Source organism: Sorex araneus, chromosome 4 (assembly GCF_027595985.1).
Source record: "Sorex araneus isolate mSorAra2 chromosome 4, mSorAra2.pri, whole genome shotgun sequence".
In the NCBI taxonomy this organism is placed as follows: domain Eukaryota; kingdom Metazoa; phylum Chordata; class Mammalia; order Eulipotyphla; family Soricidae; genus Sorex; species Sorex araneus.
Window position 1 is genome coordinate 89,318,999 of NC_073305.1, and position 20,529 is coordinate 89,339,527.

General features: G+C 44.2%; 1 protein-coding gene across 7 annotated transcripts in view; it reads right to left on the reverse strand.

The window, feature by feature from the left end:
• DST (dystonin) overlaps window positions 1-20,529 on the reverse strand; it is a 558,535-nt gene that overhangs the window by 406,705 nt on the left and 131,301 nt on the right. For all 7 annotated transcript variants that reach the window (XM_004605867.3, XM_055134251.1, XM_055134257.1 and 4 more), the window contains exon 4: window positions 2,708-2,915. In XM_004605867.3, the coding sequence (XP_004605924.2) occupies window positions 2,708-2,915 (208 nt within the window). The remainder of the gene's footprint in view (window positions 1-2,707; window positions 2,916-20,529) is intronic.

Consider the following 20,529-nt stretch of genomic DNA (forward strand, 5'->3'; position numbering starts at 1 on the left):
AATAAAGATGTTACTGGTGCCCGCTTAAGTAAATCGACGAACAATGGGATGACAGTGACAGTGATTTTAAATACAGTACTGTATGTCCATATTAGTCTATATGTTCTGTATATTTTCTTCTGTTTTTGAACAATTAACATTATCTTTAAGGGATATATGTCTTGGGCCAGAGAGGTAGTACAGCAGACGGAGTGCGTGCCTTGCATATGCCCAACTCAGATTCAATCCCAGCAACCCAGGTCACCCAAACCTCACCAGAACTGATCTCCAAGCACTGAGCCAGTAGTAAACCCTGAATACTGCCAGATATGGCCCAAGCCCCAACTCAAAAAAAAAAAAAAAGTCTCAAGCAAATCGATGAACAATGGGACAACAGTGCGACAATGCGATGTCTCAAGAGAATCAATGCCAACAACTGCCTACCAAGCTCCATAAATCACTCAGCAAACATATGACAAGAAATAAAGCATGATGCCTTCCTTCAAAGAGTTTTACAGTCTGCTACTATTACATGTGTTTATCTGCTTCATCCCTTTAGAACTCCATTTCCCCCATTCTTTCTTGTCTAAACCTGTATCAAAGATTCCCAAACTTAACAGTCTTCTTGCCCCCTTTTCAGAAACAAACAAACAAAATTACTCAGTGCCCCCTGGAAAAAAAATTACCTTCTTATGCAAAGATATAGGAAGTGCTCTCCAGTTGCACCTGAAGCTACTGTCCCATCCTGGGATCATTCCAGCACACACACCCAGTGGGCAGTATTGCCCATTTTGAGGAACACTGATCTATATCTACAGCACGGACTGAGAGCCACTACACCCAGCTTTTCATGACTTCCTCTCTAGCAAAGTCTTTCACAACGACTACGATCTCATACCACCATCATCTGCCTTTTACTCTCACTGACACTTCACTACAAAAGGCAAAATGCCTTTATGCCATCCAAATCCCACTACACTACCAAAAGTACCTACTACTTTCCATAAGAATCTGCTGAATAAGCATCCCCTTTGGATACCCCAGTTACCAAGGGGCACAACAACTTCTCACACACAGCTACCTTCCCTTAGGGCAAAGCAAAACTTCTCCGACTATCATCTCTTTTCCCTGCCTGACAATTGCGCTGGGGGTGGCAGTGGAGAGAGGTGGTCTCAACAGGGCAAGGAGCCAGGACTCTGTGACTAAATACTTTTTGGTACTCTAGGATGACAAAGTAGGTCTGCCAGGGCTCTCCCAGGCCAACCCTACTCGCTGTCACTTGACTTCCAGACAGTCTCCGTCCTCCATCCTCCCCCCTCCTCCTCTTACTCTGCTCCACCCTTCCCGCCTCTTCAAAGGGGAGATCTGCCAGCATCTCAGGACAAAAGCCCGAAGAAGCTCAGGGCTGTTGCCCCAGAAACCCAGACTAGAGAATGACAGGGATGAGCGGTGTTTGTACACACATACACACACACACACAACACACACACGCACCTCTAATCAGAAAATCCACCAGAGAACGTGTTTGCACACACACACACACACACGCACGCACGCACGCACGCGCGCGTACCTCTAATCAGAAAATCCACCAGAGAAACACTAGGGGGACTCTCAGCAGCCCAGAGATTGGGATCTCGGGAAGTCCCCACCAGCCCCCAGGAAGAAGATAAAGTACCAACTTTGCATGATACTGGGAGGCAGAGAAACTGGGTGGGAGGGGCCTCCCCGGCAGAGTGGAGGAGGAGGAGACCTGATTTTTGGCTGCTGAAAACAACTTGGGGAAAAAGCTCGGATTCCGGCCTCTGCAACAGAGCCTCCAAGGACATACTCCATCCAACACTGTTGCAGTTCCAAAGTAAAACTACAATTCCGAAGGAATGGAAGGCGAGGCCCCTCCAGAAAGCCCCTCTCCTGTACAGAACGCCTACACCCCAACCCCACAGGCACTGCGGGGCGGCGGGATTGATTACCCCAGTGTTCTCAGCTTTCTGCTGGGCAAAACAAGCCGGCACTTCTGTTGGGCTTGTATAACAGTGCAAGCGAACACCGGGTAGCACAGAGCAGAAACACGGGCACTTCCTATAAATTAATTAATTAGTCAGAAATGCTTGATGGCTAAACCCTCCAAAGAACTAGGGACAGAAAGCTGCTCCGAACAAAACTAATAAGGACATTAGCATTAAAAAGGGGGGATTTGAAAAAAAAAAAAAGAAAGAAAAGCATCCAAGTTGCTGTTTGTTATGCACTCTGCAGTCCTGGGTACCAAAACCCAGGAATCCGCGCGAATGAAGCATGAGAAACTCACTCGCGCTGGACACATTTTAAATGAAGGCTCCTCTCTGGGAGCTTCCAGTAAAATACACTGGGAATCACTGGGTGTTATTTGCTCTCAGATTGTCTTCATAGCTCCTGGACATAGATAAGAAAGTTTGGTGCAGATGTCTGTAAATATCTCCGAGCTGCTTCAAAAATATCGATTCATCCAACCCCAGAGACAAGGCCAAACAGCTTAGTCACCAACAGGCAGGGCAAATCGCTCCATCAATAATTTGGGCCACAAAGTAAACATGGTCATCGTCCTCCCCCCTCGTGGTCCCCCCCCCATCCTGGAGCACAAATCTCGGCCCAGAGCATCAGCGCCCCGAGAGGGCCCCCAGGCGCTGCTGGGGGAATTTCCGCAACTCTCGGTTCCCTTCCCCCCCCACCCCTCCCCCAAACCTCTTACCTGCGATCCGCAGCACAGCCCTCTCGGCGGGGTCCAGCACGGAGCCCCCGTGGATCTTTCTTTTGGATCTCTCATGTTTGGGCAGATTCCAGGGCAAGGTGTCTCCGGGAGCTGGAGAGGCCGAGCCCGACTTCTGGCTGAAATCCTCCTCATCGGAAAAATCCGCAGAGGAAGACATCGAGCAGCGATAGGACGCGTTCCCGGAACTCTACAGAGGATGACACAGAAGATAAAGAAGAAGAAGAAGAAGAAGAAAAGAGGGGAAAAAAGAAAAGCATTAGCAGCCAAACACTCAACAGACTGCTCATCTCGTTTCAGCAGCACCCCCACCCCGAGCCCCTCACCCCTCCCTCCCTCCCTCCCCGCCGCCGACTGAGCCGGGCATCCTGCATCACCCTGGGCGCCCGGGGCTGCGCCCGCAGTACCCGAGAGCTCGGGCTCACCATCTTCCCGGGCCGGGGCGCGGACGGCAGAAACGGTGCCCAGAGACATGGGCGAGTCGCACCCAAGCGCACGGCCGCGCTCGGGTCACCAGCTCCCAAATGACTGGCCCAACAATGAAGCCCGAATCAACAGCCTTCCTGTTCCAAATCTATAGTATTTGGCTCCCCCAGCAGGACGGGAGAGACATTTCCCCCACCAACCCAGCCTGCTGGTTAATTCATTAAATGCAACTAACTCCCAAGTTTCAAAAAAAAAAAAAACAAAGCACAAATGCAGGATGTCAGGTCCCAAGCTCTTTCCGTTGCAACTCGCCTCACCGTTGCAGTCTCCTCTCTGGCCATTTGTTTTGTTTTGTTTTGTTTTGCTTTGCTTTTTTTTTTCTCTCCCCCAAGCGCCTTGTCTGTCCTCTTTATTTCATTTTCTCCTTGAGAGCGAGGCAGGTTCCGAGAAAAAAAAAGCAAAGGAGGGAGGAAAGGCTGCTGCTGAGAAGAGCCTTTTTCTTAAGACTGGAAGAACACAAAAGGCTGTTTTCTAAAGCCCGAGGCAGCTCCCATAAACAAACATCTGAACTCCAGTTTAAAGTCCATGAGATAATTTCAACTTCTAGCAAAGTTAACAGCCGCCAATAACGTCAGCGGGAATGATGCGGTGCTGTAACAGGAAGAGACTTCTCAGCTCCTGGTCTTTATTCAGTGGGATGAGAAACAGGATGCTTTACCCAAGCATTTTGCCTCAAGGAGCAAAGCTGCCTCGTCATAAATTGTATAAAGGGATTGTATTTTGCATGTAAATGCAGAAGATGTCGTTCCTTCTTTCTTTATTATGTTTGTGATTATTTAAAGGGCCACCGGCTAGCAAAAACAAAAGGCTGCTAGGCTGAGTGAGACATAAGAAGGAAATAAAAGGGGGGGGGGGGGCTATATCATTTCCAAGTCTTCACTTTTTCCTACTTTCAGCTCCACTTAGTCAGCCCCAGGCTTGCAGACACTCAGGTGAAGGAACAAACTGGTATAACTTCAATTCCTGAAATGTAACTTTCAGTCAGGGTTCCTAAGAGACAATCTGCAGCCAGGAATCAGTGAGGCATGCTTGAATTTGAGGGAAAACAGTGGACCACTCACAAAAGCATTGACATTGCAGGGAAGGGGAAAAAAAAGGGGGGGGGAAGGCTGGTGGGTAACCTCATAAAGCACTCACTCAAGGCTTGTGAAATAAACTAACTGAATCCAGATCACTGACCTTAGCCAGGTCTACTCAGCCATGCTGCTACACATGGTCCACAGCACACTTTAATATTTCCTGCCACAAAAAGCATGCAAGATGTCGCTTTCGTACTAGATAGTCTTTCCCTCCAAAACCTTCTTCTATTTTTTTCTTCTACATGAAATTTCATCACCTTGGCTAATTTCTTTGTTTAGATTTTGTATGTTTTTCCAAGTAGCAATAATTAGGCAAACAAATAGATAAAATTGATTTTGTGTATTAGAGATTCCACAGAGAGTTGTGAGTGGTATTAGGTCCATCATAGTATGCTATTATTAACCTAATGTATATTATGCTTTTCTGAAAACTCATCTTGAGCTCTCCAAGGTTACCGTGTTGGTTGACCTAATCTGTGAAAAAGGGTGATCATCTTAAAAACTTTCAACGGGTATTAGGTTTCTTCTGTTGCTCTCCATCTTGTTTAAAATGGCCCCCTACCTGTCCTTACATAAGGTCATCCTTTCTTCTGTAAGATTATACTTCTTGCTGCCTGCCCTGTTTCAGTGAGTATAGTAACTTGATTGTTTATCTTTACAGACTTAGGAAATAGTAGTTAAAAAAAACTGCTCCTTTCCACACAACCATTGGTTATTGATTTTCGTAAATAGAGTAAAAATTTTAATGGCCAGAGTCTCAGCTGATTGAACAGCAAAATGTGATTTATGCCATGACAAAAACACCATTAATCACTGGAGCCAGATGGGAACAGTTACTACCCCTGGACCCTAGGGAGTTGACTGGTGCAACCTCTAATCTGATGGTGTCATTGGTAAACAGATAAGAGAGAAAAGAAGAACAGACCCCAGCAACACCTCTTAGAGCAACATAGCATGGGAAAAATATACACAGAGAAAGACTAAGAGATACCATACATATCTGTATATACAGTACAAGCTTACATGAGTCAAGTATTTTAAAGCATGGAAGTATTCATATTGTTCCACAATAATTTTTACAGTTTTTTTAAATGGACATTAAACATCACAAAAGCAGACGGACCCCTTTGAACCTTGAAAATCAAGAACATACTTACATGAAGCAGCTTTGAAGTTGGTGGAACCTATAAAATTATTCTTTACTAATTTAAAATGACTTGCTATGTAGCTATCTTAGGATTTAGAGAGAAAAGTATAAGAGGATCTCTTTTTTTTTCTTTTTATTTGCAGGCGGGGAGGGGGGGTGGGCATTCATAGGCCATATAGGACTGTACTCAGGGTTTGGCCCTGGACACCCCTGTACTCCAAAATCACTCCTGTCAGGACTCAGGGAATCATATATGATGTCACAAATTAAACCCAGGTCAGCGGATGCAAGGCAAAAGCCCTACCCACTGTACTATCTCACGCCACCCCCATGGTTCTCTTTCTGGAAAACAATTCTCTATCTCAAAGGCTAGTACCAAACTTGGGGGGCTTGAAAAGATGAAACAAAGGAAAAGGGATCTTATCACAAACAAAAGCCCCTAGTTCCTAGATTAGATTGCCTAAGGTTCGATTTTTATTATGTGAAAATACCTGTGTCTATTTATAGGGGATTGGTTAAATGAATTCGCTTATATACATATAATGAACTACTATGCAGCTATTAAATAAAAATATTGATCTATTAATACCTCCAGTGCAAACCACAACACCCAAAAGGAGAGAGAGAGAGAGCAAAAGGGAACGCCCTGCCACTGAGGCGGGGTGGGGTGGAGGGGACAGGGTGGGAATAGTAGGAGGGATGCTGGGACCATTGGTGGTGGAAAATGGGCACTGGTGGAGGGATGGGAACTCGACCGTTGTATGACTGAAATCAAGCACAGAAGTTTGTAAGTCTATAGCTGTACCTCACGGTGATTCACTAATAAAAATTTTTTTAATTAAAAAATTAAGTTAAAAAAACAAAAAAAATCTACTTTTAGCAAAATATAGAATTAATATAGAATGACTCCTTTTTAAAAAATCTGTGCTTCTATGTGTATATATCCATAGGAACAGCCAGTTGGCAGAAAAATAGGTAGGAAAGTAGACAGACAGGTAACATATGTAAACAGTGGCTATCTCAGTAATGACTAATACGATGAATGGATTTCATTTTACTCCTTACCGTGTTCAATCCAAATCAAATATGCAGAAAGATTGTGAAAATAAAGAGCTACTTTGTAGAGGATTAGAAGAAAAAGTCCATAGCAAGAAACAAGTACTTAAGCCAGTGCTTTTAATCATTTGGGGCTCATTTATGTCCCTGAAAAATTCATGTTATCTATAGAAATCTCTCTCTAAAACAAACCACATAAGTAAATGCACACAAACCATGCATATAATTTTATAGGGTTCATTGACCCACTGACTCCAGGTTAAGACCCCAATTTACACCATCATCTGTCATCACCAAGTGACAGGCAAGTTGTATCCAAGAAAGAAATGCAAAGCACTTGCACTAAAGACGGAGTATAATCGGGATAGTAAAGATGAGGTTGGCTTTGTAAGGTCATAATATTTAATCACAACTATTCCTTTTTTTTTTAAAGGACCCATTAACCACCTCTCAAGTGGAGTTGGGATGCTAAAATCTCTACAATCAACAAAACATTAGATTGTGAGAAGTCAAAAGAAACCTCTACAATGAAACCTGATTATAGCTGTTTTAACAGTTGCATTAGATCACCAAGAACTTCAAAATTATTCTCCTAAAAGCCAGTTTGTTCAGTTGGTATAAAAACAACCCAAATCTCCTAAAGCCAGGATAATTACATAATGCAACACTTTTAGAAGGGGAACCAAACAATAACTTTTCGAATTGAAGTCCAGGTGGGGGATCTGAGATAAGTACAATGGAACTGCCTAAGTTGGAAGCCGCCCAGCCTTAGCACCCTGATCTGTAGGAAAGAGCCAGGAAATTGTTTCTGCATTGGGCATTCTCTACGTGCAAGGGACAAATAAGAACAGAGATAAGGGTTTGTAAAATAGCCAGATTTTAAATCCCAGAGGCAGGAAAATAAACTTCATAAACTCACCTTACAAATCATGCATATTTCTTTAAATATTATTTCAAAAAAATATTTCCAAAACCATGAACTATAACAAGCATATGAACAAGCAATTGGACAATTCTAGAGTATGAGACATTCTACAAGAAAATTGTTCTGGAACCTTCAGAAGGTTAATGTCAAGCCAACATGGCTTGAGAGACAGCTCAATGGGCTGAAGCTTATGCTTTAACGCAGGACCCCTCAGGTTTGGTCTCCAGAGCAATCCCCGGAGCACTGGACTGTGAGTAGTAGCACCTAAGCATCATCAGGGCTAAAACCAAAAAAAGCCAATGTCAGAAAACAGACCCAAATGCAGAGAGAGTTATAAATGTTAAAAGGCAAAAGAAGCATAACAATAAATTCATAGGCCTTCATTGAATTCTATGTCATTTTGATCTGCTAAACAGGGAGATTTGGGGGAGTCCGAGAGATATTCAGGGATTAAGGCATTTGCCTTGCTTATGGTCAACCCTGGTTTGGTCCAGGACATTGCATGTCCCCCAAGTACTGCCAGGAATAACCTCTGAGTATTGCCAAGTATGTCCCAACCCCCACTCCCCAAAAGGGAAATTTGAGGATTTATACACACGGTTCATGAGCTTACTGTTCATTTTCTAAAATGTGATTATGATACTGTGTTGTATAGGAAACTGTGTCTATACTAGGAAATGGAGGCTGCAGAAAATCAGGGTATCTGCACTTTCAACTGTTTCATTAAAAACTGAGAGAGGGCTGGAGTGATAACACAGCGAGTAGGGCACTTGCCTTGCATGTGGCCAACACAGGTTCAATCCCAGGCACCACAGCTGGTTCCCCAAGCCCACCAAGAGTGATCCCTGAGTGCAGAACCAGTAGTAAGCCCTGGGCACCTCCAGATGTGGCCCCCAAACCAAAAATAAATGAAAGCTGGAGATCTAGTAACAATGTCAATAGATTGATAATGTACACTCTTGGTATTATTCTTTCAACTTTTGTATAAATTTGATTATATTCAAAATAAGGAGTTTAAAGGGAACAGAATGACCATTTTGGTTCAAGAGTTGCCCAGTGTATGACCGGAGCTACAGTACAGTGAGTAGGACATTTGCCTTGCATGCGGTAAACCAAGTTCGATACCCAGCACCCTACATGGTCCCTCAAGCATGGCCCCGAGTAATTCCTGAGTGCAGAGCCAGAAGTAACCCCTGAGTACAGCCAGGTGTGGCCAATCCCCCCCACCCCCAAAAAAAGAATTGCCCAGTGTCACAATGGGGTTGCAAGTGCAATGTGGTAGTGTCTATCTAAGTAATTTTTAGCAATATTTCTTCATCTGTTCTTGATACACAGTGAAGCACTGGACTGTTTCATCAAAACACCAGAGAAAATCAATCAGCTTGCCTATGTCCTAAGCAAAGCTTAAGACAGAATTATATAAAACAATCTCCCTTGTTTTTCAAGTAATATAGAGCCCAGTGAACACAAACTTCAATATAAAATGATGTATGTGTACTAATTATAGCTATATACCTATGTATCTCTCTATATATAAAATAATTGTATAAACAATTATATTGGGGAATAAATCAAAAGAAAAGGACACATGAACAAAATCAGAATTTTAGAGAACTTAGGGAAAGTAATCTTGACAACAATGAACTAATGTAGAGTACAACAGTTTTTCAAAATATGAGAAAGTCGTTTAACCTCCTGATGACAAAATGAGTTGTAAACTTTGGGGACCTGTTCCACCTTAGACTATTTTTAAAAATAGAGAACAATTGAAGTATACTCATCATACAAATAGCGTGTAATTAGCTCTCCACTGGACACCAACGCATAATAAGAGGAAAGAGGTAGGCTCTGGCTGGGTGAAGCCTTAGCTGGCTCTCACTTTCTCCTTTCAAAGGTTTGCAAGAGCCCTTAATTCAGAGAGGAAGAGGCGCCTGTGTGGCGCCAGAGAGGAAAGGGAGGCAGAGGGAAGAGAAGCTGGAAGCTGGAAACCAGTAGGAAGCTACACTCGACACTTGCTTTTTTGGATCTGACTCAAGGATCCTTTCTAGGTGCAGAGACTGGATCGTCAGCTTGTGAAAGAAAAACACGGGGATTCGGAACACAAACTCTTGCAGGGCATAAAGGTTGCATTAGAGTTTGCCTCAGGATTATTTAGGGGCTACAGAAATAATATATCTGGGTCCTGATGAGACACAAAAAGGAGGCTATTTCCAGCATCATTTAAAACCCAGCTATGGGAAAGGTTTTCAAGGTAAGTGTCAAAGACTCATTTGCAGGCCAAACAAGCTGACTTCAGAGACTAAGCAGTCTTATTAGCACTGAGACATTCTGTAAGACTTCCTTCCTTTCAGCTGTTCTAACTATGGATGCCATCTAACTGTAGTCAGAAGCTGTACTAAATCTTTTCAATTATACTGTATTTAATAATCACTGCAATTCAATAAACAAACAGATGTGAGGCCGGGAAGACAGTGCAATTGGCTGAAACACACGCTTTGCATGCAGGAAGCCTGGGCTCTATCCCAGGCACCGCCTGGTCCCCTGAGGAACATAAGGAGCAACCCCCCCCCCAAGTGCTGAGCTGGGAGTAGACCCTGAGCACTAACAGATGTGGCCCAAAAACAGAAGGAAAAAAAGAGAGAAGCAGATATAATGAAGGTTAAGTAACTTGTCTACGGATGACGGGAGATAGTCTGTCAGTGCAAGATGGAGCCAGGATTTCCTTCCGAATCCACGTGGCTACACAGTCTGAATTCTCAACCTTGTGTAATCAAATGCTCCAAAATGTGGTCCTAGATTCTCAGGTCCTTGATTCTTAGGTTCTAGATACTCAGATCCTGCAAAGACCTCACCGTGTATTCAGGATATCCTAAAGGATTAGACTTGCTGACTTGCTCTGTATTCAGCACTAGGCCTAAAGTATTAAAATGATCAATAAACACATTATCATTTCATAACCAAGACAAAGCATCCCCCCAATTCAGCTACTCAGAGGTGGGAAGGACCGCCTTGCATGGCAGTGGGCATCTTTCACACTCAGTGAAACAATGAATTTACCCTGATCTCTCGCAATCTTAAGATTCTTTGGTCCATTGTGCTGTGCAAATATCCCCCCAACTAGATTATAAATAAAAAGGTTAAAAGTTTCAAAATACCGTTTTTTTTTCTCAAATTAAAGGTATCTCAAAAACGGTACAAGTCTTTAGTTGCAAGCTTATCTTAGCTCAGTTATATTAGCACTATAGCACTGTCGTCCCGTTGTTCATAGATATGCTGGAGCGGGCACCAGTAACGTCTCCATTGTGAGACTTGTTGTTACTGTTTTTGGCATATCGAATACACCACGGGTAGCTTGCCAGGCTCTGCAGTGCGGGCGGGATACTCTTGGTAGCTTGCTGGGCTCTCTGAGAGGGATGGAGGAATCGAATCCAAGTTGACCACGTACAAGGCAAATGCCCTACCTGCTGTGCTATCGCTCCAGTAGTTGGTGGTATAGTGGTGAGCTTAGCTGCTTTCCAGTTATATTAAAGTTACAAAAATTAAGACATCAAGAATTAACTGATTTGCATCTGAGCCTCTGCAAATAGTATTTCCAAGTGAGGAAGCACACTTTAATTGATTGGCCTAAAAGAAAACAAGCATAACTCTAAAAATTGCCCCATAAAATAAACACATTAGGATAAAACAATACAAATGCAGAAAACATCTCTTCAATTGGACAATTTATTAGTGGGGAGAAAGAGGTTTGCCAAGGATAGAACCCAGGTCTCATACATCGGAAGCAAGCCCTGAGCAGGACGATCTGCCCCGAGTGTTGTATTTTAACTGGCTGGGGGTTGGTTTGTTTGGGATGTGGAGGGGACACACTGAGCAGTGCTTAGGGGCTGTTTTTATTTTCTGCTCAGGAGTGACCTCTGGCCACGCTCAAGGGCCATATGTAGTGCCTGCCATTCAAACTAGGGTCATGATGGGATGCAAGACATGTCCCATCTCTCTAGTTCCTGAGTTGTGTTTATTCCACAGTGAGACAGTGCTTCACCCCTGTGAGAATGGTCTCTATTTTTAAAATAAAGAAAAAACACAGGTCCTAGGGTAAAGTTCAAGTTTCATGTTTGAGGCCATGGGTTTGTTTCCCCAGCTTTGGATGTCATCCTCCCCGTACCCAAAAATATCTGGCACTGTCACTGTCATCCCCTTGCTCATCGATTTGCTCAAGTGGGCAAATGTCTCCATTGTGAGATTTGTTATTACTGTTTTTGGCATACCAAATATGCCACGGGTAGCTTGCCAGGTTCTGCCATGTGGGCGGGATACTCTCAGTAGCTTGCCGGGCTCTCCGAGTGGGAGGGAGGAATCGAACCTGGGTCGGCCGCGTGCTAGGCAAACACCTTACCCGCTGTGCTATTGCTCCAGGCCATAAATATGGACAGGAAAAAACATAGAGATGGAAAGAGTCCTTAAACTGCTAGTACAAACAAGAATGTGAAGAAAAAGGAGACTTACACACTGTTGATAGGAAGTAAACCGGTAAATGAGGAAGTAAATTATACCATAGAAAATAATATAATGTTTTCAATATATTAAAAATAGGGCTGGAGCGATAGCGCAGCGGGTAGGGTGTTTGCCTTGCACGCGGCTGACCCGGGTTCGATTCCTCTGCCCCTTTCAGAGATCCCAGCAAGCTACTGAGAGTATCCTGCTCGCATGGCAGAGCCTGGCAAGCTACCCGTGGCATATTCAATATGCCAAAAACAGCAACAAGTGGGGCCGGAGCGATAGCACAGCGGGTAGGGTGTTTGCCTTGCACGCGGCCGACCCGGGTTCAATCCCCGGCATCCCATATGGTCCCCCAAGCACCGCCAGGAGTAATTCCTGAGTGCAAAGCCAGGAGTAACCCCTGAGCATTGCTGGGTGTGACCCAAAAAGCAAAAAAAAAAAAAAAAAACAGCAACAAGTTTCACAATGGAGACATTACTGGTGCCCACTTGAGCAAACAGATGAGCAATGGGATGATAGTGATACAGTGATACAGTAATATTAAAAATAAATTTAAGAAGCTGGAGAGATAGTACAGCAGGTAGGGCACCTTCCTATAAGCAGCTGACCCAGATTTGATCCTCAACACCACATATGGTCCCCTGAGCCTCACCAGGGGTGATCCCTGAGACAGAGCCAGGAGTAAGCCCTGAGTACACCGGGTCTGGCCCCAAAATAAAAAAGATGAAATAAATAAATTGTATGTTTCAGCAATTCCACTTCTAGGTATTTACTCAAAAACATGAAAACACTAATTTGAAAAGTAGCGTGCATCCCTATGGTCAACACAGCTCTATTCACAATTGTCAAGATATAGGAAAAAAAGTGTGGTTTGTATAGTGAAACACTGCTGAGCTATGCACTTCTTATTTGCAACACTCATTGATAAAACTGGAGGGTGATCTCACTCATAAAGAAACAAAGCAAGGAAAGGGGTAAAACAAAACCAAAACAAATCCTTGGATTCCGACTGCAGAACTAATTCCAGAAGGAAGAGAAGAGGAGCAAAAGGAACTCCATGGACTGCAGGAACACTGGGAGTCTGGTAGTGGTACGCTATACTTGAAGAGGTCTGAACCTGTGCTCTAAAACATAAATAGGGCTGGGGCCAAGAGAAGGTTCAACAGGTTGGAGACGTGCTTTGCATTCAATTCCTCCTCCCACCTGCTCTCCTGAGCACCACAAAGAGCAACCAAGTTAGAAGTGACGCCCCCCACCCCACCTCACCCCTGCCCCACCACGCCCCAGTCAGCACCATTGCATCAGGCCCCCAGAACCAAAATTTGGTCTTAAAATAAAACATACACAGTTGTGAACTAACATTACCTCACTGATAAAAATCAATTAAAAAATTTTTTTTCTGAAGAAACAGATGCCAGAGATGTGGCTCGTGGTATATTATACGCCTTGCTTTTATGTCCATCATTTAATCGGAAACAAAAATTTACTGAAAGAAAAACAGTGAAACTCACCAAATAATAATAATAATAATAACAACAACAATAACTTCTGTCTTGTTTGTTTATTTAAGGACTTCCCCAACAGTGCTCAGTGTCCAAGACAATTTTTTTTCTTTTGGGGATCACACCCAGATATGCTCAGGGGTTACTCCTGGCTCTGCACTCAGGAATTACTCCTGGCAGTGCTTGGGGGACCATAAGGGATGCCGGGGATTGAACCCAGGTCTGCAACCTACCCGCTGTGCTATCACTCTGGCTGTACTATCGCTCCAGCCCTGCTCAGGTTTGGCTGGATAGTCAGACAGTCCAGGGCTCAGGCCCAGAGATGCAGTGTTGGGGGCCATCAGGCTCTACCTGGCAGTGACCAAGGGACCATGAAGTGCCAGGACTGACCTGGGGGCCTCTCACATACATGGACTCTAGCACACTGAGCTCTTTCCCCAGCCCCCTTGGGAGATACATACACACATGACTGTGCTTTATTTATATCAATAAATTTAAAATGTCTTCACCAATAACCCCCTCAAAAATTGGTGAGAGGCGATGAACAGACCATTCCCCAAAGAAAACATACAGATGGCCAAGAAGCATATGAAAAAGTGCTTCTTGTCACTTATTATCGGGAAATGGAATCAAAACAACAATGAGGTGTTGTAACAGTGAGAATGACCTAAGTCAAAAAGACTGGGAACAAGACAGTGAGGGCCAGAATATAGTGACAAAAGAACCCTCATTCCCTATTGCTGGGAACGCTGTCTAGCCCGGCCTATCTGGAAAACAGTACTGAGACATCTCCAAATAGTAAGCTCAGAGCCTCCATAGGACCCAGTGATTCTATTTCTTGGCATCAATACCCGAAACAGAAAAACAGTGATTTGAAAAGATACATGTGGGGGCTGAAGCAATAGTACAACATGGAGGGTTCTTGCCTTCATATGTCCAGCCTAGGTTAGATCCCTGGCACCCCTATGTCCCCCTGAGCCCTCCAGGAGTGATTCCTGAGTGCAGAGCCAAGAGTAAGTTCTGAATACCACTGGATGTGGACCAAAAAGACAAAATCAATCCCACCCCACCCTCCTGAAAAAAAAAATGTGCAAAGGTTGCAAAAATAGCCTGTGTATAATTAAATACTATTATCTCACCTTCACTGAGTGAGAAATATGCTGAAATACCATATACATAAAAATATTTTATAGTACTAAGTCAATTAAATGAGAGAGGCTACTCAGAAAACAGGCCATAGCAGTTATAGATCCCATAAACTCTAATTTTTTTTTGTCTCGCTCTGTTATGCTCTTGGGTCACACCTGACTGTGTTCAGGGTTGATCCCTGTGTTGAGGCTCTGCACTCAAGGATCACTCCTGGCGGTGCTCAGGGGACCACATGGGGTGTTGGGGATTGAACCCAGGATAGCCAGATGAAGGGCAAGGCTCTTAAACACTGTACTCTCTCTCTCGGGACAAAACTCGTACAGGCACTTTAGAATTTGCCAGATGGAGGTGCACATGTCTCTGCCTCCCTCACTCCTCCAAAACTACCTTCTCCAGGCAGGTCCATCACTGGCTACACCACTTCACAGATGCACTGTGATTCAACTGCTCACTTTGTTGGATTTTTCTGGCCACACCCAGGGGCGCTCAGGGGTTACTCCTTAGCCTGAGCCGAGGGATCACTCCTGGAGCAGCTCCGAGGGATTATATAGGATGCCAGAGATCAAACCCAGGACAGCCACATGCAAGGGAAGTGCCCTCCCCGCTGTACTCTCTCTCTCTCTCTCTGGCCCCAACCATTCACTTCGATAAAGGAAGTATTGACAAACATTTTTCAATGGGAGTTCTGTCTAAACACTCATGAATGAGTGAAGCACTGAAACTAGGAGGAACTGCCCTTTATGAAGAGGGCATATACCACTGGGGCTGTGACTCAGGTGGTAGGGAAGGTTGCATGTATGTCTGGTATGTATCTTCAAGGTCCTGGGTTCTATCCCACTATATGTTCCTCACTCCCAAGCACCTCACAACAATGAAAAAAATTAAGAAAAAAATAGGTGGAATTAAAACTAATAAAAGCACACAGGTTTTCTAGTCTGATACGACTCTTACCCGGGCCTCCTTTTTAAATGTATGGCACAAGGATGCATACTAGTTCTGGCCTCTGGCACAGAGACCGAAAGAATGACAAAAGAGTAGGGGTGGGTGTGAGAGTACTCAGTAGAAAGGGCTGACCAGCGCAAATAAGAAAAGAGGAAAATAAAAACAAAACAGAAAGGAGCAGACTTTTTTTTTAAATATAGCAAGCAAAATAACTCAGGTGTGTGTCAAATGGAAACCATTGATGTCATGATACCAGGTACCCCTGATGCCCCAGCGCTGATCTCAGTCTGCTCCATCCCTAAGAATCCTGGCACATAGATAAGTCCCCAGAAAAAATAAGCTGCCGGACTCAGCAAATGCTGACCCATTATCCCCATGGATCTAACTGGGGATAATGTTCACCATCACTACTGCTGCTGATTCAACACTGCTTACCCACCCCACCCCCTACCCCCGCCTTCACCTGTATCAATTCTCATCCCCACACATTCCCCAATCCTTGTCTGTTCCATGGAAGACACTTTGATAATAAACACTTTAGACAGCCTGGATATGGCTATGACTTCTGTCAGAGAGGAAATGTGGGGTTTGATTACTCATATGGGGCCCTAAGAAAAAAGCACATATCAAGCCTTAATTACCATTTGTGTTATCTAGTCATAAAGTTAAAGATAAATACATAGCGTACAAGATTAAAGGTTGGGTTAAAAAGCTCTCTGGGCTTCGGGTTTCTTGTCTGAGACACTAGGAGAAATGAAAAAACACATAAGGTGGAGTTTGTGGCGGAGTAAATAATTCGGCAAATCAGCTCAGAACAATTCCAAGGCATAGAAAACAAATCATTTTTTTTTTGTTGTGAAGTGATCTTACCAATTTGCAGTGTAGGATCCAGTGTAGTATCTCTCTCTAACTCTAGTTGATCCAATGTGACGATCATTCCAGGAGATTTGAAACAACCAACAGAGTCATAGAGACTGTAAATTATTAGACCTAGGTCATAGCAGTAACAACTTTTAGAAGGCAAGGTCCACGCAGTTCCCATACTTCCCTTTGCAAGCTTTGTTAATGAATTTTTAATTCCTTGGGATACCCTTGTATCATTTCAATACATTTCGTTTTTTTCTTTTTTCCCTTTGAATTTATTTTCTCCATTATTGAAGAAAAATATTAAAAACCCTAGACAGACATGTTAATATTAATATGTAATGCACATAGATAATATATGTGACTAGATAAACATATTTATAACATAAACACAGAATATATGTGAATAGCTGATGTGAATAGCTGATATATAAAATATTCATAAATGTTCAACTCTTCCCTGTTAAAATACAAGCTGAATTCCATGGGCCTTTGATTTGGGGGGCCAGGGACCACAGAAGTGCCTCGATCATGAGCTCCCAGATACACTTGAAAGACTGCAAAACTGCACTATTTTCTGGCCCTCTTTGTACCTTCTTTATACTTCCATTTCATCACTTATCTTCATCTAATGATATTTTTTTAAAGTGCTTTTGAAAATAGTTTTTACATAGGTATTAGGTAAATTAAGGGTAAGAAAATTACTTTATCAGGACTAGAGCGATAGCACAGCAGGTAGGGCATTTGCCTTGCACGCAGCCAATCCGTATTGTTTGAATCCCAGCATCCCATGTGGCCCCCTGAGCACCGCCAGGAGTAATTCCTGAGTGCAGAGCCAGGAGTAACTCCTGTGCATGGCCGGGTGTGACCCAAAAAAAAAAAAAAAACAAGAAATTTCTCTCTCTCTCTCTCTCTCTCTCTCTCTCTCTCTCTCTCTCTCTAACACACACACACACACACATACACACCCCTAATTAATTATGACACTGGAGCCAAGTCCACCAATATTAGGTTCCTGATACTTCTAATGCCCCTCCACTGAGGAAAGCAGCTGAGTAGAAACAACTCTGCTACCTGTAGGTCACACTGACTAGGACCTGCATCAGTGCCTGGAATTGGGAGAAACGTACTTCTGAGCTGGCTGAGTGGAAACCCCTCTCTCACTTGGGATGCTTTGTAGCTAATGGTAGCAATCAAATCTGACCACAGCTTTCCCCTTGGAGAATGGGTGCTGAATGAATTTCAAATGCCTTAACTTCTGTTGGGCGTTCCCTAAAACATGAGGTACATCTCAATCTTAAAGCATCTGAGATCTACCTGGAAAAACAATGTGACCCAAGGCCCCAGTTTCGAGACACCTTGGTTTCAGTTAACCTTTCTAACAGATCTCTCTGATGGTGGCTTAGGGCTGGCCCTTCCTTGCTTTACCCCAGGAGGGATGCTTTGTGGCAGACAGGACACAGCTTGCAAGAGTACCTGATTTTATTTTCCACAAGCCTAAACCTGTGGAGACTAGGCAGAATGAAGCAAAGGGTTCTAGAGAAAAAGCCTTTCGCCAGCCTAACCAAAACAGCTGTTCTGATTCAGGGGGAGCATCTGTGGGTCTGAGAACAGCTGACTTCTGAACCTCAGAGAAAACTCCAAAAGAGATAACAAGTCACATGGCTAACCTTGCAAAAGATCCCTGTGTCCTGTAACTACTTAGTTATAAGGATAAAGATGGCTGTAGCCTTAGAACTAACAAGCATTCAACAGCCAAGACCCAGAGACTATAAACCAAAGCTCCTGGAAGAGAGAGACACAGAATTTCCTGACCCCCTAGTCAGGCTGTCTTCATCAGGGCACCTTGGAGGAGAGCAGGTTGAGATTTCCTCCCCACCCCAAGCAGAACCCTGGCAGCCAAAAACCTCCAGAACCCAGCCACATCCATGCTCAAGGCCACCCTCCACATGCTCAGATGAGCCTCCTCCAAGTGAGAACCTGCAGAAAAATCCAGGTATGCGGGCCCCATGACTGAGACAAAACCTGCTCAGATCAGGACTGGGCCTCCTACCCGCCATCTCCCCAGTTTTCCAGTAGCTTGGCAGTCACACCCGCAAACTGCCCCTGGCGCCATGTAATCTCATCAACAGCCAAGATCCAGAGACTATAAACCAAAGCTCCCGGAAGAGAACGATGCAGAATTTCCTGGAGCATGTGGCCGCATTCATGGCTGCATGACCTCTTATACTCTAGCCCACTTATGTACCAAAAGTAACACACATTTGTTTGGTTTTAACATACTTGCTTGTATTCTCTTATATACAGGCTTAAATGGCTCTAGAATGAAATACAACAACCTTCACAAACTTCCCTCTTATTGTGGTGGGAAGGTGCTCAGTGGTGGGATTGGTGTTTGAATATTATCTGCAATGAACTATTGGGAACTACTCTACTAATATGAAAATAAAATATTAAAAAATTGCAAAAAATAACCCTAACAAGCACAGGAGCAGCCTGAAGACTGTCATGCTTCCACAAGACTGTCACAGTTTGTATCAGCATGATCTGGACATGGAAAAGGTGATCTCCTGGCTGCTCACACCTTTGGAAACCTGGAGAACTTCCCGCCAAACACAGAGGGAGTAGGAGTACCAAGCTGTGTTTGGTGGGAGACTGGGAGTTGGGGCACAAGGTGAGATGGGAAGAAGAGAAAATGCCGTATCTCAGGCAAGAGCTTACAGACTAAAACTCAGTCTCATTCTGTGGGCAAGGACTCTTCTTATCTGCTTTAGAAAACCAATTCTTGTAAGTGGGCCCTGAAGGCTGTGGATGAACCTACTGGTTTGGCAGCTTAGTTTTAGCAGCTGTGTCCCATGTGAGTGGACACTTAGAGAGGAAACTGCTAACTAGGATCAAACATGGTGCCCTGGGTTTGCCTGTCTTCTTTATTTGTGCACATGTGAATGGACACACATGCATGCGTGCACACACACACACACACACACACACACACTACCAAGATTACCACAACAGCCAACTCCAACCACATCTCTTCTTACTACTCTCCTCCACTTTTTAAAAGGGTACTTTGAATTACTCTAGAAGCAGAGAAGAAGGAAACGCATTCACTGACTTGTTTCCTGCCACTTTAAGAATATGATGGGAGGAGTCAGAAAGAAAGTACAGTGGGTAGGCACTAGCCTTGCAAGCAGCTTACACAGGTTGGGTGTCCAGAACCCTTCCAGGAGAGATGCCTGAGCACAGGGACAAGTGTAAGCCCTAAGCACTGCTAGGTGTGGTCCCCAAATCAAAAGAATGTGATGGATAAAAGGGACAGAATGTTAAGACCTAAGAATTATTTAACTGGTACCTTGGGAGGAGGCATCAGAATAGCATAAGTTTCTGAGAAAGCAAAAGGTGGAAATGGTAGCAAACGAGGCTGAGGAAGCAAGAGACAGAAATCATGTGGGGTGGGGAGTTGGGGGGCAGGAGGGGGCACGTACACGTCATGCGGAGCTTAATCTGAAGGATCTGGATTGTTGCTGGGAGGCCGTATGTCATTTGTCCTTATAAATGGATGACTCTGACAACCGTGGAAAAAATAGATTGCAGGGGTCAACCACAAGCTCGGGGAGTTGACAACAGCTGTAACAACAGCCCAGCAAACGGCAGTCTCAACCACATCAGTGGTATTAAGGAGAGAAAGGAAAGGAAGAGTCAGAGAACTACTTAGCTGGAGGAAAGGGAAGTGGGGAAGGTGGGGCTGTGGTTGCCAGGCTAAGAAGCTGGGGGACTTTACCTACAAACAGAGGGGCTGAACAACTATGAGTTACAGAGTGTAAAAAGTAAATGACGCCCAGGCAAATCAAATAGGGAGTCTGCACATGGAGACACTTTTTCTGATAAGTTAGTGTGCACAGTGACTCGGACAGGATGCGGTAAAAGGCCAGTTTGTCAACAAGCTCCAAGAAAGCTGGTTTCTCTCCCAGCCCCGGACCGAAGAATGATGTGGCAGCAAGTGGCCGTGGAAATCTACAGCTTCCAGAAGCAGCAGCTGGTGAGAGCTCCACCTGTGCCCACTGTCCTGGCACCATGCTGGTACCAGAATGACTGAGCCCTTCGGTCCTTCACTTGCTCTTTTTCTCAAACACGCAGAGAACAAGACTCTACCAACT